The 27253-nt window shown below is 46.2% G+C and overlaps 1 protein-coding gene across 1 annotated transcript in view; it reads left to right on the forward strand.

The window, feature by feature from the left end:
• Positions 1–27253, forward strand: part of kcnh2a (potassium voltage-gated channel, subfamily H (eag-related), member 2a) — a 124337-nt gene that overhangs the window by 84519 nt on the left and 12565 nt on the right. The window contains exons 6-7 of the mRNA XM_052133743.1: positions 21585–22007; positions 24583–24979. Coding sequence (XP_051989703.1) covers positions 21585–22007; positions 24583–24979 — 820 coding nt within the window. The remainder of the gene's footprint in view (positions 1–21584; positions 22008–24582; positions 24980–27253) is intronic.

Consider the following 27253-nt stretch of genomic DNA (forward strand, 5'->3'; position numbering starts at 1 on the left):
CTTGATGTGAAACTCCGGGCTCTGGGCTTAAACAGCTCGCTGCGCAGCTGGATCCTGGACTTCCTGTCAGGCAGACGTCAGGTGGTTAGAATGGGCAGCAACATCTCCTCATCACTGACCCTCAATTCCCTGTACACACATGACTGTGTGGCAACACATAGCTCCAATGCCATCATTAAGTTTGCTGACGATACAACGGTGGTAGGTCTGATCATTGACAATGATGAAACAGCCTACAGAGAGGAGGTGCACACTCTGACATGCTGGTTTCAGGACTTGAGGCGGAAAGACAGAGTACACAACCCCATCACCATTAATGGAGCACCAGTGGAGAGAGTCAGCAGCTTCTAGTTCCTCGGTGTCCACATCACTGAGGAACTCACATGGTCCGTCCACACTGAGGCCATTGTGAAGAAGGCTCAGGAGTGCCTTTTCTTCCTGAGACGGCTGAGGAAGTTTGGAATGAACCACCACATCCTCACACGGTTCTATGGCTTACAGCTTATGAAAACCCCAAATTCAGAATCTCAGAAAATTAGAATATTACATGAAATCAATAAAAAAAAAGATTTTAAATACAGAAATGTCGGCCCTCTGAAAAGTATAATCATGCATATGTACTCAGTACTTGGTTTGGGCCCCTTTTGCATTAATTACTGCCTCAATGCGGCGTGGCATGGATGCTATCAGCCTGTGGCACTGCTGAGGTGTTATGGAAGACCAAGATGCTTCAATAGCGGCCTTCAGCTCTTCTGCATTGTTTGGTCTCATGTCTCTCATCTTTCTCTTGGCAATGCCCCATAGATTCTCTATGGGGTTCAGGTCAAGCGAGTTTGCTGGCCAATCAAGCACAGTAATACCATGGTCATTGAACCAGGTTTTGGTACTTTTGGCAGTGTGGGCAGGTGCCAAGTCCTGCTGGAAAATGAAGTCAGCATCTCCATAAAGCTTGTCTGCTGAAGGAAGCATGAAGTGCTCTAAAATGTCCCGGTAGACGGCTGCGTTGACTCTGGACTTAATAAAGCACAGTGGACCAACACCAGCCGATGACATGGCTCACCAAACCAACACAGACTATGGAAACTTCACACTGGACTTCAAGCATCTTGGATTGTGTGCCTCTCCATTCTTCCTCCAGACTCTGGGACCTTGGTTTCCAAATGAGATGCAAAATTTGCTCTCATCAGAAAAGAGGACTTTGGACCACTGAGCAACAGACCAGTTCTTTTTTTCTTTAGCCCAGGTAAGACGTTTGACATTTGAAGCCCATGTCCAGGACCCGTCTGTGTGTGGTGGCTGTTGATGCAGTAACTCCAGCCTCAGTCCACTCCTTGTGAAGCTCCCCCACACATTTGAATGGCCTTTTCCTGACAATCCTCTCCAGGCTACGTTCATCCCTGCTGGTTGTGCACCTTTTTCTTCCACACTTTTCCCTTCCACTTAACTTTCTATTAATGTGCTTTGATACAGCACTTTGAGAACATCCAACTTCTTTTGCAATTACCTTTTGAGGCTTTCCCTCCTTGTGGAGGTTGTCAATGAAGGTTTTCTGCACAACTGTCAGGTCAGCAGTCTTCGCCATGATTGTGAATTCAACTGAACCAGACTGAGAGACCATTTAAAGGCTCAGGAACCCTTTGCAGGTGTTTAGCTGATTAGAGTGTGACACTTTGAGCCTACAATACTGAACCTTTTCACAATATTCTAATTTTCTGAGATTCTGAATTTGGGGTTTTCATAAGCTGTAAGCCATAATCATCAAAATTATATCAAATAAAGGCTTGAAATATCTTACTTTTCTTGTAATGAGTCTATATAATATATTAGTTTCACCTTTTAAGTTGAATTACTGAAATTAATGAACTTTTGCACGATATTCAAATTTTTCGAGTTTCACCTGTATATATTTTTATATACTCTTTATTTTATTTTTTTATTGTATGTGTATTCTATATTGTGTGTATTGTTTACTGTACATTGTATATTATTATTGTGTTGTGTAATTATGTGTACATTTGATATGTAAATTGTGTTGTGTAAATATGTTGTTTATTGTAATTGGTCTTGTCACTGTCATGACTGCTATGTTGCTCGGAACTGCACACAAGACTTTCATCTACTGTTGCACTTGTGTATATGGTCGTGTGACAATAAAGTGATTTGATTTGATTGATTTTATATACTTTAGAAGAGATTAATGCTTTTCTGGATGACTCTTTTGGGAAGCAAGTTAATGTGACATATTTTTTTACAGATATTGAGAAGTTTGAGAAGTCTGTTTCAGTACATCAAAAGAATGTGGGTTTTGAGATCCTAAGTGAAAAGAAAAGGTTTTGTTTAAAGAAACATATAACGGCAATTAGAAAGTATAAAAAAGTGGTTTTAAAGGTTTTGTTTTAGCTAAACATTTTCATGCATCACGTGGTGTCTTTTTTTGTTATGCTTTTTCTGTCTGTTTTTTGCCTTTGCCTCTTAAACTTAGGTTCTCTTTATATAAATGGGGTAGGTATATGCACAAATGTACATTAGTATCTGAAATGATAGAGCAGAAAATTATATGTTCCCTGTCTGTCGCTCTCTCCACGTTGTGTCGGAGAAGCGACACTAGGGGTCTCTCTTGAGCACCGAATATGCCTCTGATCCATTGAAAAAAGGCCAATGAGAAGTTGGCAGTCAGTATTTGCATACTCCGCCCCCGGACATGCGGGCATAAAGGCGAGGCAAATACTAGAGTTCATTCAGAAATTTTCTTCGGAGCCGATGGTTGTGCATGCTGTTCGCGGGAGATCACACCAGTTCCTGTATTCCTCTGACACTCTGCATGGTGTTGGATTGAGGGCGCAGTACAGCGGCGATTTCTCCTTCTTGCACGGCAGTGCAATTGCCCCTGGGCGCTTCGACAGTGCAGAAATCCAACTCTAAGAGAGTTGTTTAAGAGAGTGATTTTCTCTAAAAGAGCAATACACAGCGGCGTTGAACGTCCTTTTCAGGACGCGTCTTTTTAAAGACGTGTTTCCGCCTCTGTGTAGTTTCCGGATGCGGTCGATTTCTCCCACCTCCTACGGTCATAAGAACTGCCTGGCGTACCTGGGTTGCGATTACACGCAGGCAGCGTTTTTATGAATGGTCTATGTTTTCAGTGCGAGAACATAGCCATGACAGCATTGCGGTCGTAGGCTTTTTCTTGTAGTGAGAAAAAGCCACTTCAGCCGCCCCCCGCGCCTCGCCTCTTTCCCACGGGATTGGGGCAGGCGCCGCAGGCGATGAAGGTGATTTGGGGATAAAGACGGGCTGTGTTCGCCGGGTACCCCCCCGCGAGCCTCCTGCCTCCCCGGTACGCTTGCTGGCTTCCGTCCGAGCTCGGGATGAGCGTTTTCTCTCCAATAAGGTTATGTTCTCAGTGCGAGAACATAGCTGTTGCAGCATTGCGGTCATAGGCTTTCTTTTGTCACGAGAGAAAGCCACTTCAGCCGCCCCCCCCGCGCCTCGCCTCTTTCCCATGGGATTGGGGCAGGCGCCGCAGGCGATGAAGGTGATTTGGGGATAAAGACGGGCTGTGTTCGCGAACCACCCGCCTCCCCAGCACGCTTGCTTGCTCCCATCTGCTCGGGATGAGTGCGGCCCGCTTCACAGCCGGCCTGCCGGTCCCTTGAGCTCCCGGGATTGGATAACGATAATCACCGCTGCATCGGAGAGCATTACAGCGGCGTCTGATGCTGATGACTCATCTGCGCCGCCACAGGTACCTGTTCCCCAGGTACAGCGAGCGCGAGGTTGGACCGGAAAATCCCGTCCCCCTCCCCCTCACGGCTACTTGTTTGGTTCCACGGGCATGTGCGCCGCTCACAGCCGCGCCCCACCCCCGGTTCCTTTCTTCCCGGACGTGCATGACGAGCTGAGCAAGCCAAGCTTCCTCGCTCCTCCGCTCTCACTACCCTCGGCGGTAGAGCGGTCCCAGACCACTCCCCCCTGCACGCCATGGCCCCCCTGCAGTCCACCGGGTCAAGGCTCCAAAAATGTGCACTTGGGTAGTCCTGTTCTTGACATGCGGCCCGCTTCATGGCCGGCCTGCCGGTCCCTTGAGCTCTCGGGATTGGATGACGATAATCACCGCTGCATCGGAGAGCGTTACAGCGGCGTCTGATGCTGATGACTTGTCTGCGCCGCCACCTTCGGGTCTGCGCGCCCAGTCTGAGCCTGATGCACAGAGGTCCGATATGCTTCCCCGGGTACAGCGAGCGCGAGGTTGGACCGGAAAATCCCGTCCCCCTCCCCCTCACGGCTACTTGTTTGGTTCCACGGGCATGTGCACCGCTCACAGCCGCGCCCCACCCCCGGTTCCTTTCTTCCCGGACGTGCATGACGAGCTGAGCAAGCCAAGCTTCCTCGCTCCTCCGCTCTCACTACCCTCGGCGGTAGAGCGGTCCCAGACCACCCCCCCCGCACGCCATGCCCCCCCCTGCAGTCCACCGGGTCAGGGCTCCAAAAATGTGCACTTGGGTAGTCCTGTTCTTGACCTGCTGCAGGAACTGCACTCGAACACGCGATGGCCCCCCTTGTGGTCCGGAAACTCAACACATGGACTGGACCTGGTCGCAGTAGAGGAGGTAGACAAAGCACGCTTTCCCGTCTCCCAGCTCCGTCCATTTGGCGACACCACCTGACGACTCTACCCAGCAGCCCTCAGTGGTGAAGAAACAGATGGAGGCTATTTCACACATCCTGCCCTGCCGCAAACGTGCCGCCAGGGGCCATGCCCTGTCTGCTCGCCGAGGGCGTCCTCCTGCGGCTTTCAAGAAAGAAAGAAAAGCGGTGCTCCGCCTCAACAAACATGGGCCCAGCTCTCCGCCCTGGCGTCGAGCTCCCCGCAGAAGATGGATGCCCCCTCATCTCATGGACCCCCTCGAGGACCCGGAAGGCTCCCAGGTGCTCCTGAGATGACCGACCCAGAGACTGAGACGTTAGCTCCGGAGCTGGTAAGACCACTCCATTCCCCGGTGGAGGGTCCGGGAGGAGAATCTTTTGTTGAATTAATTTCATTTGCCACACCCCCTAACGGGGGCTGCGGTACTCACATTCTCAATAATAGAGCTATTTCCTTTTTTGTCTCTGGGTCACCTGGCCCGCAAATGCCTTTCTCACGGCACTCTGCCGCCAGGCCTCAACAGTCCCGGCACGCTGAACGCGTCCCCAGATCCGCCTTCAGCCCCACGACTGTTCCCCGGCCAGCCGGTTCTGACGAGTCCAGAGGACGCCACTAGAGGACCTCCTCCTCAGTCACCAACCCGCCCCCTGCCGGATGTCCGGAGCAAGGTAATTGCTTTGAGTCTTTTCTCAGCACCAGAGCCTCAGGACGCGTCCGCGCCTCCCGACGGCGTACTACCTGCTCCACCCCGCTGCGAAGCCCTGCCGAGTACGTCAAAAATAACCGTCCCTTTGGTGCCCCTAGCACGGAGATTGGATGCATGGCTTTCACTTCCCAACCCGTCTCGCTGGCTGGCCCGGACCATCCGACTCGGTTACGCAATTCAGTTTGCCAGGCCCCCGCCCCCCTTCACGGGCGTCCGCTTTACCGCAGTGCACGGCCAACATGCCAGATTCCTGCCCGCGGAGATCGCTACTCTCTTACTCAAAGATGCGATAGAGCCTGTCCCTCCAACCGAAATGAAGAAGGGTTTCTACAGCCCTTACTTCATTGTACCCAAGAAAGGCGGCGGCTTACGACCAATCTTGGACCTGCGAGTTTTCAATCGAGTGCTGCTCAAACTCCCGTTCAAAATGCTCACGCACAAATGCATCTTCACAAGCGTCCAACAGCACCACCGCGGTAGCGTACATAAATCGCCAAGGTGCCGTACGCTCCCGCCACATGTCACGACTCGCCCGTCGTCTCCTCCTTTGGAGCCAGCAGCGACTCCGGTCGCTGCGTGCCACTCACATCCCTGGCAAGCTCAATGTGGTAGCGGATGCACTGTCACGGCAGAGCTTACCCAGTGGAGAGTGGAGGCTCCACCCCCAGTCGGTCCAGCTGATTTGGGAACGGTTCGGCAGATCCCAGGTAGACCTGCTTGCCTCCCGAGAGACCTCCCACTGCCCGCTCTGGTACGGCCAAACAGAGGCTCCCCTTTGGACAGACGCGCTGGCGCACAGCTGGCCCGCGGGGCTACGCAAGTATGCTTTTCCCTCAGTGAGCCTTCTTGCACAGGTGCTGTGCAAGGTCAGGGAGGACGAGGAACAAGTCACACTAGTGGCTCCCTACTGGCCCAACCGGGCCTGGTTCTCGGACTTCGTGCTCCTCACAACAGCCCCTCCCTGGCGAATTCCCCTGAGGAAGGACCTTCTTTCTCAGGGGCAGGGCATGCTCTGGCATCCGCATCCAGACCTCTGGAAACTCCACGTCTGGTCCCTGGATGGGACGCGGAAGATCTAGCCGGTCTACCACCTACCGTCGTAGACACGATCAACCAAGCCAGAGCCCCTTCTACCAGGCAGCTTTACGCCCAGAAGTGGCGCCTGTTCGCAGATTGGTGTTCTTCCAGGGCCGAAGACCCACAGAGGTGCGCAGTTAGGTCAGTGCTCTTATTCCTGCAGGAGAGGCTGGAGGGGAGGCTGTCCCCTTCCACCCTAAAGGTGTATGTCGCTGCTATCGCGGCTCACCACAACGCAGTAGACGGTAAGTCTCTTGGTAAGCACGACTTAATCATCAGGTTCCTAAGAGGCGCCCGGAGGTTAAATCCCTCCCGGCCAAGCCTGTTCCCCTCCTGGGACCGCTCGCTAGTCCTCGCAGGCCTCCAGAGACCTCCCTTCGTGCCGCTAGAATCAGTTGGACTCAGGGCCCTCTCCCTTAAGACGGCCCTGCTGATCACGCTCGCGTCCATCAAGAGGGTCGGAGACCTGCAAGCGTTCTCTGTCAGCAACACTTGCCTGGAGTTCGGTCCGGCAGACACTCATGTGATCCTAAGACCGCGACCGGACTATGTGCCCAAGGTTCCTACCACGCCCTTCAGAGACCAGGTAGTGAACCTGCAAGCGTTGCCCCGGGAGGAGGCAGACCCAGCCCCTTCGTTGCTGTGTCCGGTACATGCTTTGCATACCTACCTGGACCGCACGCAGAGCTTCAGATACTCTGAGCAGCTCTTTGTATGCTTTGGGGGACAGTGGAAAGGAAACGCTGTCTCCAAACAGAGGCTCTCCCACTGGGTTGTAGATGCCATTTCATTGGCTTATCACACCCAGGCCGTGCCCCCACCCTTGCAGGTCTGAGCTCACTCGACAAGGAGTGTTGCGTCCTCGTGGGCACTGGCTAAGGGTACCTCCCTGGCAGACATTTGTAGAGCAGCAGGTTGGGCGACACCCAACACCTTTGCGAGATACTACAATCTCAGGGTTGAGCCAGTTTCATCCCGTGTTTTCTCAGGTCCGAGCCAGTAGAACTCGGTAACACGCTGATGGGCTGGCCGGGTTAATCGCTTGCGTATACGCCCTTTCCCTCGCTTGAGGTAAAACAGTGCGTCTTTTTTCCCAGGAGACTCCACTCAACGTGAATCCCTGGTTTATTCCTCCCTAGCCCTCATGGGTCCGCAGTTCAGCAGAGGAACTTGCCGACCCAAGCCACTGCGGGTACCCTGATGGCTACCCTGTACTGGTATAGGTGCTCCACAGAGTAAGGGCCTCCTACGCGGACTCCCCCTGTGTGTATTTTCCGCGATACGGTCCCCTTACGAGCAGACCTGCGTTTTCCTTAGGTAAGTTTCGGCTGCCCCCCGGTCGCCGTGTGTAGCAACTCCACCCTCGCTGAGGCTGGATCTGCCACTGCGCCACTTCCACGTGTCGCCTAAGAACACATGTGACGTATTCACCACCATACCTCCCCAGTTGGGCAGGGGTGGTCTCCGCGGGTCTTCCCCCCCTGAAAAATAGGGGAAACTGGGTAAGACCCCCTTCCCTCAGTGCATGTAAGGGCCCTGGCTGTCTATTGCTCTATGCAAGAAACATAGAGAGAAAAGAGGCCCAGCCAGGCTTGGCCCGTTCCCAGGTTGGCAAGCGTCGCCTTGTTCCCCTGCCTAGGGTAACCAAAAGGATCCCAACGACTTTCTGGGCATTGGGGAAGGGTACGTGCCCTGGCACAGCTGGTCGTTTGGCACGTAACAAATACCTGCCCGCTCCTGTGTCAGCAGAACACGTACACGGCTCAGCGCATGGCGGATTTAAATTGGACCCCTAGTGTCACTTCTCCGACACAACGTGGAGAGAGCGAAAGACGGGGAACGTCTAGGTTACGGATGTAACCTCCGTTCCCTGATGGAGGGAACGAGATGTTGTGTCTTCCCGGCCACGTCGCTGAGCCGAACCGCTGTAGTGGCCAGAACCATTTCCGGCTCCTCAGAAAAATCCTGAATGAACTCTAGTATTTGCCTCGCCTTTATGCCCGTATGTCCGGGGGCGGGGTATGCAAATACTGACTGCCAACTTCTCATTGGCCTTTTTTCAATGGATCAGAGGCATATTCGAACGGGAACGGAGGTTACATCCGTAACCTAGACGTTATTTATCTTCAAGAAACAGATAGTGATGTTGGTAAAGGAAAAGATGTGGTAGAAAAAAGTGTACAAGCAATAGGGATAACCGCACCCTGGAGAGGATTGTGAAACAAAACCCATTCAAAAATGTGGGGGAGATTCACAAAGAGTGGACTGCAGCTGGAGTCAGTGCTTCAAGAACCACCATGCACAGACCTATGCAAGACATGGGTTTCAGCTGTCGCATTCCTTGTGTCAAGCCACTCTTGAACAAGACACAGCGTCAGAACACAAAAAGGACTGGACTGCTGCTGAGTGGTCCAAAGTTATGTTCTCTGATGAAAGTACATTTTGCATTTCCTTTGGAAATCAAGGTCCCACAGTCTGGAGAAAGAGAGGAGAGGCACAGAATCCATGTCGCTTGAAGTCCAGTGTAAAGTTTCCACAGTCAGTGATTGTTTGGGGTGCCATGTCATCTGCTGGTGTTGGTCCACTGTGTTTTCTGAGGTCCAAGGTCAACACAGATGTCTACCAGGAAGTTTTAGAGCACTTCATGCTTCCTGCTGCTGACCAACTTTATGGAGATGCAGATTTCATTTTCCAACAAGACTTGGCACCTGCACACAGTGCCAAGCAACCAGTACCTGGTTTAAGGACCATGGTATCCCTGTTCTTAATTGGCCAGCAAACTCGCCTGACCTTAACCCTATAGAAAATCTATGGGGTATTGTGAAGAGGAAGATGCTATACGCCAGACCCAACAATGCAGAAGAGCTGAAGGCCACTATCAGAGCAACCTGGGCTCCCATAACACCCGAGCAGTGCCACTGTGCCAAGGTCTAATTCAAGTAATTCAAAGGCACTGAATGACTTTTTTTGGTCAGGATACCATTGGGTCTGGTCTGTTGCACTGTATCTTCCTATACAAGAAGGTGGACAGGGTCTGGTGGACATTAAGGAAAGAATAATGACTTTTCGCTTACAAACAGCTCAAAGACTGTTATACAACAGCAATTCTGCTTGGATGAACACCACAGCAGCCCTTTTGCAGAGGGTAGGCGGAATGGGACTCGATAAACACTTATTTCTTATGCATTTACAAGAGTCTGAGTTGGTAGACCTTACCCCCTATTATAAATCTATGCTTGAGGCTTGGAAAGGTTTTACTGTGTCAAGTATGGAAGAACCATTGTTTTTTAACCCTCTTTTTTTCTTCAAGATTTTTTTATCATCTGCATGTTTACATTCACGGTTGCTGGCTGCTGGATATACAAAGATGGGGCATGTATTAAGTAGCAGTGTGGAAGTTATAAGCCAAAAGACTGAAGTGAAATCTGTAAGATTGATACAGTAGTTTGTTGCAGAAATACGTGGGGAGTTAAGAGAGGAGTACAGAGATCTTCAAGTCAACACAAAGATGATTCATGAATGGACAGAGGAGCATGATTATGTATTTCCTTCACTCATCGTTAGTGCTGCTCTGGAGAATTGGGAAGATGATGATCATGTACTTGTACTTGGATTTTTTTGGACTTGACTTCACCTAAAGGCTGCTGGAGTATTCTGTACAAATGTCCAATTAATAAGCGGACAGGTGATCTGTGCAGTGCTCACATTTAGGGGATCTTTTTTCCCTTTTAAGCAATTGGTTTGCATCTTTGGGTGAGGAGTTTTTCTTCCAATTGTTTATTTATGGGCCTAGGTACTCAGTTAAAATAAAAAACTTTGGTTTTAATACATTTTTTATCTGGCACTGCAAAATTTGTAATTTGGGAAACAAGAAAAAATAAACTTCTAGGGCAAGATGCAGTAAGTGTGGTTCCTATGTTCTTGGGACTTGTGGAAGCTAGACAAAAAAAAAAAAAAAAAGTTGGTCGACTGTATACCAAAGATTGTAGAAATCTGGGGTGTTAATGAGGTATTGTGTGCTTTATATGAGAACAATGAATTGGTGTTGACTTTTTAAATATACAGGTGTTAAAAACAAAACAAAAAATGTAACGTATTTTGAATGAAGTATGAATAATTTGTGTAAATCAAGAGAAAATTGTTGTAATGAAGATACATAAAAAGAAAAAGATATTTCAATTTCATTTGTAAAGTACTTTATTAGCATGATTGTGTTGTGAATGAGTAGCGAAGGCAGACGAGGAGATGCGGATCCAAGTGCAGTTCAACTTTATCGAGGAAACATACAAGGCAGGTACACGGAAAACACGGGAACAATGGAAAAACCCTCAATGGGAAATAAACACAAGACTGAGAAAACGGGCAGGGAACACATACCAGGCTAACAACATTGAACGATAGACCCCGATTGAACAAACAGACAGGGTTTAAATACACTGACAAGGGAAGACAGGAACCAATGAACAACAGAACAGGTGAAAACAATGACAGAGAACACGAATGCTAAAAGGGAGACTGTGGAACTAAACAAGGGACAAAAGTGAAAACTACGGAATACAAAAGTGACAAAAATGACAACCAAGGGGTAACAGTGAGAACAAGACAAGATAACCCTAACAGAGCCCCCCTCAAGGAGCGGATTCCAGATGCTCAAAAGTGACAGAACAAAAAACAGGAAGAACAAATGTCCATTGACTGGGGGGGAAGCTTGTGGTGGGCAGACAGACCAAGGGGAGCAACGAAGGGCAGACAGGCAGTCCAGGGGGCAACGAGGGGCAGACAGACAGTCCAGGGGGCAACGAGGGGCAGACAGGCAGTCCAGGGGGCAACAAGGGGCAGACAAGGAAAAGGGACCGGTTCGGTGGGCCTGGGAGGTGGCCACAGGACAGGGACAGGTCGAGGAGGCCTGGGAGACGGCCACAAGACGGGGATAGGTCGAGGAGGCCTGGGAGGTGGCCTTCGGACAGGGACAGGTCTAGGTGGTCTGGGAGATGGCCGCAGAGCAGGGGCCGGCCCAGGGGACCTGGGAGGAAGCCATCGGACAGGGCAAGGTCCCGGAGGCGGAGCCGTAGGAGGCTCGGGAGGCGGAGCCGCAGGAGGCGGAGCCGTAGGAGGCTCGGGAGGTGGAGCCGTAGGAGGCTGAGCCATAGGAGGCGGAGCTCTGGAAAGCTCGAGAGGAGCCCTGGAAGACTCGGTAGGCAAAGCTCTGGGAAGTTCGGAAGGTGGAGCTCTGGAAAGCTCGGGAGGCGGAGCTCTGGAAAGATCGGGAGGCGGAGCTCTGGAAAGATCAGGAGGCGGAGCTCTGGAAGGCTCGGAAGGCGGAGCTCTGGAAGGCTCGAGAGGAGCCCTGGAAGACTCGGTAGGCGAAGCTCTAGGAAGCTCGGAAGGCGGAGCTCTGGAAAGCTCGGAAGGCGGAGCTCTGGAAAGCTCGGGAGGCTCGGAAGGCGGAGCTCTGGAAAGCTCGGAAGGCGGAGCTCTGGAAAGCTCGGGAGGCTTGGAAGGCAGAGCTCTGGAAAGCTCGGGAGGCTCAGAAGGCGGAGCTCTGGAAAGCTCGGGAGGTGGAGCTCTGGAAAGCTCGGAAGGCGGAGCTCTGGAAAGCTCGGGTGACGTTGGTTCTGGGACGGTCATGGCTAATGGCGCTGGCTCTTGGACGGTCATGGCTACTGGCTCTGGCTCTTGGATTGTCATGGCTACTGGCTCTGGCTCTTGGACGGTCATGGCTACAGGCGCTGGCTCGGGACGGTCGAGGCTACAGGCGCTGGCTCGGGGACGGTCGAGGCTACAGGCGCTGGCTCGGGTACGGTCGAGGCTACAGGCGCTGGCTCGGGACAGTCGAGGCTACAGGCGCTGGCTCACTGACCTCTGAGGCGACAGGCACTGGCTCACTGACTTCTGAGGCGACAGGCTCGCTCACAGTGACATGCGTAGACGCAGGCTCGCTCACAGTGACATGCGTAGGCTCGCTCACAGTGACATGCGTAGGCGCTGGCTCGCTCACAGTGAAAGGCGTGGGCTCTGGCTCGAAGACCGGGGCAGGCGTGGGCCGGAGGGCGGAAGCCCGTCTTCTCTCCCTCCTCCGGGCAGACAAAGAGGGCCGAGCTGGCTCGTGGAAGGCAACTGACATGAGGGTGACCTCGTTGACAGGTGGAGTTGGTGTTACAGGGGGCGCCGGGGGTGGCTGAAGAGACTCCACTGTGGACGGTGAGGAAGGGTCCTTCTCAGCAGCGCGAGCGGTGAGTCGCACACCCGTAGGGTCGCCACCAGGAAGTCGCAGAGGGTCCAGTCAGGCGTCGCCGGTGGTAGCCGCTCCTTCAGTGCGGGGTGCAGATTGCCCCTGAAGAAGACCACCAGAGAGGAGTCCGGGAAATCCGAAATACTCGCCAGCTTAAGGAAGTCGCGGATGTGGTCCTCTATAGGGCGGTCTTCTTGTTGCAAGCAGAGCAGGTGGTAGTTTGCTCGCTGAACCGCTGGATCCATAGTTGGTCTATTGTTCTGTTGTGAATGAGTAGCGAAGGCAGACGAGGAGATGCGGATCCAAGTTCAGTTCAACTTTATCGAGGAAACAGACAAGGCAGGTACACGGAAAACACGGGAACAACGGAAAAACCCTCAATGGGGAAATAAACACAAGACTGAGAAAACGGGCAGGGAACACATACCAGGCTAACAACATTCAACGATAGACCCCGATTGAACAAACAGACAGGGTTTAAATACACTGACAAGGGAAGACAGGAACCAATGAACAACAGAACTCAAAACAAGATAACAAGGTGAATAAACAGAAACCAATGGTAGACTAATGAGGACAGGTGAAAACAATGACAGAGAACACGAACGCTAACAGGGAGACTGTGGAACTAAACAAGTGAAAACTACAGAATACAAAAGTGACAAAAATGACAACCAAGGGGTAACAGTGAGAACAAGACAAGGTAAGCCTAACATATTGTGTGTACATACAATATTGCCAAAACATATTGTAAAAAAAAGATCATGACAAGAACAAAAAATTATAATTAAACAGTAACAAATAACAATAAAAAAAAAGAATTAAAATAAGCTGCCAGGTAATGAATAAAATAAAAACTATAATAACAATATACACTATACAATATAAAATAAAATAATCATTAAACAAGACATTATGAACATAAATTAATACTGTAAATGAAGTACATTAAAGCAGAAATTGGTTTCTGAGGGTGTGCACTTCAAAAATGAATTTTGCTGCAACTGATGCATGATTGTCCTCCCCCAGTAACACCTGCATTTGATCCGTTTCTGCTGAACTGGAAAACTGGCATGAGGTTTGAGAGTTTGCCAAAGTATTTCCCTCTCACCCCTGTAAATTTCTCACATTGAAGGAGAATGTGTGTCTCTGTCTCGACCTCACCAGTGTTACAGTGACTGAGCACAGACTCGTTCTCGTTCTTTGGAAGCCATGTTTGTCTGCCTTTTTCTATGGCCAGACTGTGATCACCGAGTCTCTATATTTCAATTTGCTTTGGTTTTTACTTTCATTTTCCCAATTGTCCGAATATACATTTGTATTTATTTTATTGTTTGGTTTATTCTGATTTGGTTTTGTTCAGCAGTGCTGGTCTGAAACTATTGTTTGTTAGTTAGTGGGTTTGCAGAGCCAGCTGACAAAGGGGACTGGTTTTAGGCTTTAACTTTTGGGTTTTAAGGGCTTCCTGTTGCAGTGTGTTAGGGGAACTTGAATTAAGTTGTGTCCAAAATTTGAGGGATCGTTTGTCAATATGTATAATTAGGGGGTACCTGCCTAGTTCAGCCCGTAGGTGTTCTTCTCTGAATTCTAAGAAATGTTTCTATAGAATTCTGCATGCAGGGATTCTATGGGGTGTTTGTTCCATCTAGAGTAATGTGCCAGACAGAGTGGATTCCAAAACTTACATCCGTACAGAGCAATAGGCATAATAATACCATCAAAGATTTTACTCCAAATTGTTAAAGGAATGTCTATTTGGGTAAATTTGCCCTTAATAGCATATAATGCTCTTCTAGTTTTCTATTTTAGTACATTCACTGCCAGACCAAAACCCCCCTGGGTGTGTTCTGTTAGTGTTTTCCAGAGTGAATCTGTATCTGGTTTCCAGTAAACAGGCTTTTTTTTTTTTTTGAAAGATCATAATTCATTTATTTTCAAATTGACTGTCAGAGCCCAGTTCTGACAGTAGTTCTCCAGCAGGTCCAGGTGCTGCTGTAGCCCTTGTGCAGTAGCTGACAACAGCACCAGGTTATCTGCATATAGAAGAAATTTTACTTCAGAATTATTTAATGACCGGGTGTTGCAGATTGTTCCAGTGGCACTGCTAACTAGGGCTGAAACGATTAGTCATCGTTATCAACAAAAAAAAAAATTGTAGACAAATATTGTCGTTGTCGAATAGTCGTTTGATCTCATTTATCGTAACATGTGATCATATTAAACCGTAATGATGGCGCGCGAAAGCAGCACTGCAGTTCGTGCCTGACTGTGGAGAGGAAGAATTACACAGCTCACAGATACAAAATAAGTAAATACAGAAGCACTCTCTTTGTGGAATAAGTGGAGTCGGAGCTCTTTAATGGAAACACCCCAGTGTTTATTAAAGTTAAAATAATACGGAAGCAGGTCTTGTAATTAAATACAAACTGCGACTCTTCTATGAGTTGCGCGAATGTCCCGATCTTAAGGTGCGTACACACTGACAGCGACATCGCGCGTGACAGCGACTCCATACCATTCATTTTCAATGAGAGCACAGCGACTTCCGGCGACACGAGCTGTCGCGACCGTTGGCGACGCGACAAAGTTGAGACAAGTTCAACTTTATTCAAATGAAGAGCGACTAACGGAAGCGACAGCCAATAGGAGAGAAGACGGGAGAGCTCACGTGATCCTTCTCTCTCTCTTTCTCTCTCTCAGCTCCTGCAGTAACAGAAAGATGGATGAAAGGCTAATTCTTGCTGTTAGAAATTTTCCAGTGCTCTATGATATGTCTCAGTATTAAGAAAAAATACTGCGTGGAAAGGTGTATCTGAGATCGCGGGGGTTTTTATGGACCCAGACAGACCGGCATTTGCATTTTCGCCGCTATGGCAAACAGCACGCCTTGGTTCTCATTCATCTTTGATACAAAGCATTTTATGTACTGATTCCATTTATATTTAGTCTTTTCCCTCCAAAATGTTTGTTTTTAGTGGCAAGAAAAGAGATTCGCTGTCAACAGCAATGGAATGATATCCGTGAATGTCATTTCTAAACGTTACTAGGCAACCAGTAGTGGGAACACCCACTAGCGACTTCACCGCCAGCCACTGGCGACCTGCAGTGTGTACGCACCTTAAGGGGGAGAGAATGAAACTGCATCCGGCTGATGCGTACTCTGTTGCGTGGATGCTCTTGCCTCTTTGTAGTTTTTCCCTCGTTTTGTAATTAATTATGAGGTTCAAATATTTAATTTTGGTGACTTTTTATGCACTCATTTGTGCTGGATTTTCTTGTATGCTGGTATCTTAACGAGCACGCTTTTTGATTCAGTGAAATTCTACAATGTTGTCAAATTGCTTACCAAGTATAACAACTGTACCCTGTTTGGCAGTCTTTTTGAACATATGTTCAATATTCTGCAACAATGACGCTGCTGCCTGCTTTCTCTTCCGCCTCTCCTGCTCTTTTGGCCCCATTCTCACTATCCAGCTGGATGTTGTTGGCCTCACTTATTTAGCGCGGTAAAGTTTGACGTTCGACATTCGGATTTGCAGATGTAAGGGACTGTCTGAAAACTCCACTCATTACGCTAAAACATAGGAGATATCCACTCATTCAATTCACGTGCAAGTTATACATGAACAAAATACGTTTATGATTTGTTTTGGCTTGTTTTCCAATAATTAATATATAAAGCTAATTTAAAACAATGTACATTTTCTGTAGCAGCTATACTGCAGAAAACATTTTTTTTTATCTGAGAATGTTGAATATAATATTCAAAATACAAATATTTTAAAATATCTAAAAATCCTTTAAAAAAAAGATGCATTCACCTGAGAAGCAGCATATAAGATATTTAGACTTGCTTTTAGAGAATAGATCTTGAATATACATATATTTTGTCTTTACTGCACTCGCAGAAGTATAACCAAGTGAAAAAATACACGTATATACAACATACACTTATATTTAAGAGACATCCTCTTAAAGCAGGTCTAAATATCTTATATTTTGCTTCAGAATCTATCTTGTTTTAAGAATTTTTAGGCAATTTTAAATGGAAAACATGACAAAAAGACTTGATAAAAATAGTTTTTTTTACAGTGAATTTCTTTACTGAATTAAACATAATAAAACTTATATTTTCCCCCAATTATTCAGTGAATGTTAGAGGTATTTTTAAAAGATCATTTGTTCCCTCTTTATTGTTAGTAAGCACATTTAATACAACCTTTTAAGTCAGGACACAGGCAGAATTATCGGTTAAGAGCTAATGATTAATCGTTGCAATAATCGCTGAATAGTCGAAAAATCATTCTAATAATCGTTAGATTAATCGATTATCAAAATAACCGTTAGTTGCAACCCTACTGCTAACTCATTAATGTAAAAGTTGAACAGAGTTGGACTCAAATTGCAGCCCTGTCTCATTCCTCGCCCTTGAGTGAAGAATTCTGTTCTCTTTTATTGCCAATTTTAACTCTGCACCTGTTGTCCAAATACATAGATTTGATAGTGTTGTACATTTTACCCCAATGCTGGATTTTATAACATAGACCAGGGGTGCCCACACTTTTTTGCGTGATTATCTACTTTTAAATGACCAACATGAGATTTACCATCTAAAAAAACAGTGTTGGGACTACTGCATGTATCCCTACATGGAATTCATCTTCAAATTAATAAAAAAAATAAATAAATAATGTTCAATGTTGATATCATCCAGTTTTAACACTAAACCAAAAACACCTACAGCACAATAGATTACAATAGACAGGGCATTTACCTTATTCTGATGACTTGTACTGAATGGAATCAGACAGTTTTGCATAATCAGGGCAGTAGCTGCTGGTAGCTAGTCTCAAACACTGTTAGCCTGTCAGGTCATCCCCATCCACCTGAATGAGGGAGGGGACAAGCGAAAGGAAACCAAAAAAAAACGTGGCACCTATACACCGTAAAGGCGATTAAGCCAAATTAACAAAACATAGAAAAGAGAGGGAAAGGCCAACACGGAGCGGCAGTGGGAGAGAGAGAGGAGGGAGAGAGAGAGAAAAACTCTAACTCACCGGTTCTCCGATACACCGTAGCTTGGTCCTTTGCCACTCCTTCAACCTCTAAAGGATGACAGCTGCACCTGATCTGGGGCAGATCAGAGGCAGTCCTCCGGCCCCTAGCGGACGGAACGCCCCACCGTGTTTTTGGTGGACAGTAGGGTCCCCCTCACCCCTGGCAGCGGTAACCGCACCAGGCAGTTGGTTGGGAGTCCCTACTCTTCCTCTGCTTCCAGGCGGCCTGGCTCCTCCTTCCTCCGGCGGATGGCCGCTGCTGCTCCTTTTGGGTGGATGGTAGCGGCGCATCCCTCCTCCCTCCTGGATTTCGGCACCAGTGTAAAGGGGTTAATGGAAAGAAGGAGGCGAGAACTGGCTTGAAATAATAGTTTAATATAAAACTGAAACAAAAAGATAAACATACTCACAGGTGTCGGACAGCTGCCCGTAACTCTCTCTCTGTCACACTGCAGTCTCTGTAGTGGTGGGGGTTAGATGTGTGGGTTGGCTTTCAGTTTGTGGTTATTCCCATGGGTATCTATAATGTCAGATTCTGAACCTGTCCTTGCATTTAGGTCCCCACATAACATCATATTCCCCTGGTCCTGAAATTGATGGTTTCCATCTGAAACTGAACAAAATGATTGTCCTTGTAATGTCTGAGGAGTCAGTGTGTATTTTCCCCATAACAACATCAGCATAAGTGAGCTGTTGTGAATGCAGGAAGGGCTTTACTGTTCTGTCAGGTGCCTCCTGCTGTTGTGTGTGAGGGTTAATGTTTGTAGGTTGACTGGAACTGGGCTTAGAGGTGTTTGGTTGGGCTTCAGTGTGTTGCTTCAGTGCTGTGGTTTGGTTGCTCTCTTCTTACTGGAGTATGTCTGGTTTATGGGCCTCTTTGTGTAGTTTAATGCTGGTTTATGCGATGACTGTTGAAACTTGTACGCCTATGTTGTGATTGGGAGATTGGGAATTTGTGCCAAGTGACGAATCTTTTAGGTTTTTAGCGAAGTATCACACTCCCCTGGCATGGTCATATAAATCCTCAGTCGTTAGACTTGGGTGGTGGGCAACATTGATGGCCGTAAGACTGGAACATTCTCTCTCTCTCTCTCTCTCTCTCTCTCTCTCTCTCTCTCTCTCTCTCCTCCTCTTCCTCCTCCTCCTCTCTCTCTCTTTATGTGTATATGTTTGAGTGACCTTAATTCTGCATCTGAATCTGTCCAGAGCAGTAGCAAAAACAGAGCTTTTAGTCTCAAAAATGGCATAAACTCACTTTCTTTGAAAATATTTTTGACTAGTACTTGGACTGAAATATACTGAAAAAAAAATACACTCTACTAAATAGACAAATCATGAAGAGCAGAAGTGAGCAGAAAAGGAGAGGACAGGGAAGACATAAGAATGGGGGTGGACAGGTCCTGGATCCTGAAGAAGCCCCTGAGGAGAGCAGCTCCTGTGCACACCATTGCACAGTCATGGTAGAGGAGTCAGGGGTTCTGCTGATGTCTGCCTCTTGTGCTGTGTGCAGTAGCGGTCGAAGTATCATTTGTGGATCATGCTGTTTTTATTTGTTGGTCACCAGCTCTTCCAGTCCTGTTCTTCTTTTGTTTAGCATCAGCCTTCATTTGACACTCACATGCCCTGCAAACCAGGCTCCCTAGAGCCTTTATTTTTGGGGCAGGACTAGTGCAATTTTTACCCAATAGGGCAAAGAGGTAAGAGGGGCTGGAGAGTTTGGGGTTAGGTTGCTTTTTTCCTTGTTTATTGTAATATACTAAGCACACCTGTACACCTACGTATTCATGCAATTATCTAATCAGCCAAATGTGTGGCAGCAGTGCAATGTATAAAATAATTTAGATATGGGTCAGAAGATTCAGTTAATGTTCAGCAACCATCCGAATGGGGAAAAAAAATTGATCTTAGTGATTTCTACCATGAAATGATTTTTAGTGCCAGACAGGCTGGTTTGAGTATTTCTGTTACTGCTGATCTCCTGGGAATTTCATGCACAACAGTTTCTAGTGTTTTCTCAGAACGGTGCCAAAAACAAAAAAATTTCAGTGACCGGCAGTTCCGCAGACCGCCTTGTTGATGACAGAGGTCATCGGAGAATGGCCAGACTGGTTCGAGATGACAGAAAGGCTACAGTAACTCAGATAACCACTTTGTACAATTGTAGTGAGCAGAATAGCATCTCAGAATGCAAAACACATTGAACCTTGAGGCGGATGGGCTACAAAAGCCACATTGGGTATGATAGCACAAAACAGGAGTAAACATCTGTTTAAACAAAACAGGAGTGAACAAAAGAACTGTTGTATTTTAGAGGTTCACTTGTGACTTTGTGTGTGCCCAAACAACAATTCTAACCATGTTTTGCTGTTCCACAAAATGTAATTAATGAGTGCTGAGGCAAAGCCGTGGATGGAAAGTACAACAACCTATTCATCGATTTTAACCTAGTTACAAAAATAGAGGCATGATTTAAACATAATTAATATGGAAGCTAGCTGTGATTTTGATTTTATGAGTTGTTAGTGCAGACCTTATTTGCGGGGACAAAATTACAAGAGTCAGATGAGGTCTTTTGATTATGAAATACCCTGAAATAGTGACTAGAGTCCATAAATGAATTATGTCGGGAGAATCTGCTGTGCTTGCTGCGGATGTACTGTATTTCTATCTCCTAATTGATGCATAATGAACAAGAGAAATATTAGATTAACATAAATGAATTATGATTCTGTGTCTCTGGTCTTTGGTAGATTAAGACTCACTCAGATAAGCCTATCATTTCAATTTCAATTTATATTAAATAAATAATCCATGTAATTTATTTGCTTCTATGACAAACATATTTTCTTCTCTACATAATATGAAGGAGAAAGTTACCGTAAGTAATTGTACATTTGTGAGTGTTCATGTGGATATGTATTCAAACATTTGTTCCTTAAAATGAGGCAATAGATCATGACTAAGAGTAATTAAAACTCTCTCAATAGAGCTTTGAGCGAATGACTAAACACTGGCCACCTCTTTAGGGGCCTAAAAAACAATGAGTTGAGGTTTGCCTCCTGCCTAAGAGGGTGTTTACAAGTGTAAAGCATTAATATTTTTCCTGCAGTCATGTGAACTCAGTTGAGGAAGGATAACTCTGAGACTTTACATGGCTTCATTACTTCACCCACTCAGGTCCTGTCTCCCACTGTCAGAAATATTTAATAATATTACTGGGTCTCTTAAGCTTGATAAATCTTTCTACAAATAAACAGGGAGGATGGACAGAAGGAGTTGGTTTACCTGACTTGCCCCTGAAACATGCATAGTATATACAACTGGAACCAACCAACCAAATTGTGTGTAAGGAGCAGACGGAATTCTTCACTGATGTTTCAAAGCATGTGTTAAATATAACATTTCATTTCATTCATTATGTAGTTGTCTAAGCAGTTTAATGTTCTTATCTAAGCCTGAAATTAAACAGAAAGTTTTAGGATTTTAAAAAAGGTAAAACAAAGAAATGTTATGACAAAGTTAATAAGAAATCTGTAAGATTCCACACTTTTCTAGGTCATTGATCAAATAAGCAAAATTGTGACATTGGCCATGTTCACTCTTTTGTACAAAAGGTCAGATTTCCTTGCTTCCATTGAACCTCACAAGATGCTCTTTAGAACTTCAGCTTTTACACAAACTTGTGGATTCCTTTAAGCGCTGGCTGTAAAAAATGGTGACTCACCAAATACTAAGAAATTCTGAAATGTATGCACATTTTTCACTCAAACAGCATATGCTGTTTTGCAACTAGTTCTGCAAATGCACATATATGGAAATCTGAAATTCAATACCAGCATTATAATGGAGAGTATATTTCTTCTTCAGGTGCTGTCTCTGGGTGCAGATGTCCTTCCTGAGTATAAGCTCCAGGCTCCCCGCATCCACAAATGGACCATCTTACACTATAGCCCCTTCAAGGCAGTCTGGGACTGGGTCATTTTGTTGCTGGTCATCTATACTTCAATCTTCACACCTTATTCAGCAGCGTTCCTGCTCAGTGATGAGGAGGAGGCTGCCATTCAAGGCTGTGGCTACTCCTGCAGTCCACTAAATGTGGTGGACCTCATTGTGGATATCATGTTTGTTGTGGACATTGTGATTAACTTTCGCACAACCTATGTAAACAGCAATGATGAAGTGGTCAGTCAGCCTGGCCGCATAGCTGTCCACTATTTTAAAGGCTGGTTCCTCATTGACATGGTGGCCGCCATTCCCTTCGACTTGCTCATTTACCGCCCTGGAGAAGAGGTGAGTAAGCGTATGGGTAATGTCTGTAATCGTACTTTTTTTCAGTGTACTTTTGTTAGCTGCAGCCAACCTTTCTGCCCTACAAAGCTAAAACGTCATGGTTACTGATGTAACCTCTGTTCCCAGATGGAGGGAATGAGACATTGTGTCGGTGAGTTGACACTAGGGGTTCACTTTTGGGAGCCAAGACATCTTTGATATTTGAGAAAAGGCCAATGAGAATTGCTATGTGGCAGACATACGGGTATAAAAGTAGTGCCGCTTGCAAGCACACACTCAGGTTTCACACTGAGGAGCCGAGTAAAAGAGCCTGCCATTTCAGTGGTTGGTTCAGTCTTGTGGCAATAGGGACACAACGTCTCATTCCCTCAATCAGGGAACAGAGGTTACATCAGTAACCATGATGTTCCCTATCTGTCACTCACTTGACATTGTGTCTAAGTGACCCACGTACTAGGGCGGCAGTGAGCCTCTCCGAAGGCTCGTCTTCCACTGGGCTAAGGTTCAGACTTTTTGCGAACGCAACTGGGAAAAGAACGCACGTCTTTGCCTCAAGGGAGGGGAAAGGTGCAAGGCACAAGTGGTACAGCCGGACAGCTGACCCGAAGTTACCTGTTTGTGTCACCTGATAACACACTGGATGAACTGGCTCAACCCTGAGGTTATAAAACCTTCAACGCTGTTAGGTGTTGCCCAGCACACAGCTTTACAGATGTCTGCTAGAGAGGCTCCATGGGACAATGGCCAAGAAGCTGCAACACCCCTGGTAGAATGAGCTCGCAGGCCAACAGTCGGTCAGAGCATACGAGTATGATGGGGAATCGGAGGTCCATGGGGGAATACCCGGTGGAGAAACCCCTTCTTCATCTCGGCTTGAGGGACAGGCTCTATCGCATCCTTCCGTAGAAGGGAGGCGATCTCCGCACCATACCTGCCAAAGAGAACCGGTGGCCGGCGGTCGTGATAACGACAGCCGGGAGACTGGAAATAGGGCCCAGGGAATGAGGAAACTGCTCTTTTATTGAGAATTTGGGTACCGCAAACCATTGGGCATGCGGCAAAACAAAAGTCAACGAAACCAAGGACTCTGCATATGACCTTCCGACAGGGGAGGAAGTGGTCTGCTTACCAGCTCCCGTAGTGCAGTTTCCTGAGTCCCGGTGCTGCCTGTCTCAGGGGCGCTTTGAAGCCTTCTTGGGGTTCTTGATGGCCGGCCATGAGGCTTGTGGTGTCGGGGTGATCTTCGTCACTTGTAGGGCGAAGTTGGTTGCCGAGCAAGGCGGAAGCGGCGTGTCCAGCAGTGCTGTAGGCCTTAGCCGTCAGTGACGACGTCACCCTACAGGCCCTGGATGGGAGCCTCGGACGACTCCGCCAAGTGGCGGCACAAGTGCACCTTGGTCCACTTCGAGAATCGTCGAATAGCCCCTTTCCGCTCCCGCCCCCGCACTATTGAGTGTAGTGAGAGCAGAGGAGCTCACGGACCATGGGAGTCCAGCAGAGTCCTCAGCGTCATAAATGACGAGCCCACTCTCCGATGCCACGATCGTTCACTCATCTTCGTAGCAAGCTCCAAATGAGAACGCGGGCCTGCAGTGAGATGGACCGGCAACCTCTTTCCAGAGCTCGGTCGAAGCATACGAGTGTGATGGGGAATGGGAGGTCCATGGGGGAATACCCGGCAGAGAAGCTCCCATTGATGTCCCCATATTGCCCCCAGTGCTAACCGACCCTGCCTCATACCCGTAGGTAGAAGGACAATGTCGGGGACCCGCTGAGGGGGGCTTGCCCTTTTACGAAGGCGAGCCGCGACCGCAACGTAGCCGTGTTCATGTCCTCGCAATGAGGACATGAACCATCCATGAACGTTGACTCCACATGGGTGGCACCCAAACACTTAAGGCAGCGATCCTGGCCATCAGAAGCGAAGAGATATCGACCGCAACCAGGAAATATACACAAACGAATAGGCATCTTGAAAAAGACGCTTTCATTTGCGCCACTCTTTTAGAGAGAATATATACTCTTTTGTGATTTTATATATTACAACCGTAGTGTGCGAGGGGGAGCCACTGTAATGCGCCGTATATCCAACAGCTTAGAGAGAGAGAGATGAATGGAACGGCAGGAGGGATTCAGCTCAGTGAATGCGTCCGCTCGGCTCCGAAGAAGAAATCTGAGTATGTGTTTGCAAGCGGCACTCCTTTTATATCCGTATGTCGGGGGAGTGGCATGCAAATTCCACAAGCCAATTCTCATTGGCATTTTCTCAAAGATCAGAGATGACTGGGCTCCCAAGAGTGAACCCCTTGTGTCAACTCTTCGAGACAACGTCGAGTGAGTGACAGATAGGGAACTCGGTATCTAAGGCAATAATGAAACTGAGAAAAATGGCTCGAAAGTTTCCAGCCAAATGTGACTTATAAAACACTTGAACCCATCTGTCACAGGACAGATCTCAGTCTGAGAGACCCTATTTCGGTCATTACTCAATTTTGACAATGTGTAGTTACTGCTTGTTTTCTTCGCAGGGCAGCATTATTTGCAATTGTTCCTCGTTGTTTTTATTTATTGACAGACAACGACTCTGATTGGTCTATTGAAGACTGCTCGTCTGCTGCGATTGGTGCGTGTGGCGCGCAAACTAGATCGGTATTCTGAGTATGGTGCTGCAGTGCTATTTCTGCTCATGTGCACCTTTGCGCTAATTGCCCATTGGCTGGCTTGCATCTGGTATGCGATTGGGAACGTGGAGAGGAATGGCCCATCTCGGATTGGTTGGTTGGATTCTTTGGGTGATCAGCTGGGGAAACCGTATAATGAGACGATACCTGGATCAGGACCTTCTATTAAAGATAAATATGTTACAGCCCTCTACTTCACCTTCAGCAGCCTCACCAGTGTGGGCTTTGGAAACATCTCCCCAAACACCAACTCCGAGAAGATCTTCTCTATCTGTGTCATGCTTATTGGATGTAAGTGTTTACTCAAATATGAATAGCTTTTAATGACATACATGCTTTGAGAATGTATATAACTACAGGGCTCCAGACAAAAAAATGACTTTGGAGCCATTGGCTCCTAAACCGAAAAATTAAGAAGCCAAATGGCTGTTATTAGTCGCCAAATCACATAATTACTTAATTTCGATTGCTGCTCAGAAACAAGATAAAAAGCCAAAGAAAAGGAAGACAGCTGATAACCCATTAATTGGAGGTTTATATACAGAATATATTGTTGAGAAGACAAGTTTCCATTCCCTTTTGTCTCAAATGTTCACACCCATTTCATAATTTATACAAAGATAAGAGATAAAATATTTTTTTATTTAGTACTGCTCTTTAGAATCTACATTACAGATATTATCATAAAGTTTAGTATGCATATAGTAGTATGTTGCTTTCAATGAATGTTTGCACCTTGTGTAAGAGTGTACAAGTCCCTCAATTGTCCTAAGTGTCAAAAGCTTGATCTCATATATATATATATATATATATATATATATATATATATATATATATATATATATATATATATATATGTATTTAAATTGTTTTAAATCGTTGCCTTAGACTTTCTTTACGGTTACCGGATGGCCCCAAACACAGAGACTACAAGTGTGCAAATTCAATGAAATCCCTGATGCAGTTTATTGTGCTACTCTAATCCCAATCATTAATTACCAGAAGAAAATAAAGTGGTACACAATACAGAACTTATAATTATAAAGAAGCCCAAAATAAATTTGGGACTCTTATTTTGAAAAGTATTTGCACCCAGTTGTAAGCTCACTGACGGCTGATTCGCTGAGAAAGTGAATCTGATTCAAACAGCTAACCTGAGCCAGAGCCATATAAAGAGAGAGTTGCGACAACGGAAGTTCTAAATGTTGATCGTCACGTGATTCACGTAGACTTTAGATAGTTCCAGGAAGTGCTTTTGCGGTCATTCCAAACTGTTAGAGTAGAGTGACAGAACTGCGATTTCTGGTAATTTGTAGTCAATAAATGCATTTATTTTATATATTTATGTAACACACCGACATATGTATGTAGCATGAGTATGCTGTTACAGCGATGTTGTTTTTTAAATATCAAATCAGCTAATATTTGAGGATTAGTGTTCGCTTACCGTTATTTGCCTCAACTTATTTCAGGCTAGGGTTTCTGTTGCCTTTTTATGTTACCTCATGTTCATTGTTTTCACTAATCTCATGGTAACTAATGTCATATTTATGACTTTTCAGATAGTACAGAGACAGGCTGGTGACAGGTGATTTCCAGCTCGCGCCGCACAATGGGTCAATGAACTATTAACTATTAGCAGCAGTTACATAAATGTAACATTTAGTGAAATGAAGCTTATTGTTTACAATTCTTACAATTCTATATGTAGTAATATAATTATTTATGTATTATAAATATTATATATCTAATGTATAATTCTTACAATACTTATTCATATACACAATATATTCAGCTTTAAAACAACTTAAGCATACTCGTATATAAACTGCCGTTCAAAAGTAATGAGGCTGAAAATTCAGCTTGGCATCACAGGAGTAAATTACATTTTAAAGTACATTAAAATAGAAAACAGTTATTTTAAATTGTAATAATATATTACGATATTACTTTTTTTTTTAAACGATGGATGAAACTGAATCAAGAGAACAGATTTTACAATTAATAGGGTGTTCATTACTAACGTTATCCAGCTCCAATCCTTGCCTAATCTGTTAGTTATCCGATAACATCCCTTATCTCCTAATTTAATGAGTAATACTCAACTATAAAGGTTTTAATTTACAAGTTATTTTTATTTAGATGTACTGATAATATACAGAATAATATAATATTATTCTTTAAACGTTTCACCTTTTAAAAGTGCGTCGCAAACGGTTTGTTCTATGGCGCGGCATGTGTTTGCTGCTACTTCCGGGAACTATTGAGAGGCTCCACGAGCCGCAATTGCTGTAAAAAAAACGTTCCATTGGAGTCAATGGAGTTGTCGCAACTCTCTCTTTATATGGCTCTGACCTGAGCTGCTGAGTTCTTTTTGGGTGACTCATGAAAAATAGAAAAAGAGTAATTTGTTCATGACTCTCTCACACTGGGTTTGCTGTTGTGTGCAGTGCAGCGAGTTCATCAGAAACAGAACAGGTGAAAAGCAGCACAAGACACACTAATGCGTGCTCTAAAAATGTATTCAATAACTCACAAGATGATATCTGACGAAACCGCATATAA

The sequence above is a fragment of the Xyrauchen texanus genome, chromosome 9, assembly GCF_025860055.1.
Source record: "Xyrauchen texanus isolate HMW12.3.18 chromosome 9, RBS_HiC_50CHRs, whole genome shotgun sequence".
Lineage (NCBI taxonomy): Eukaryota > Metazoa > Chordata > Actinopteri > Cypriniformes > Catostomidae > Xyrauchen > Xyrauchen texanus.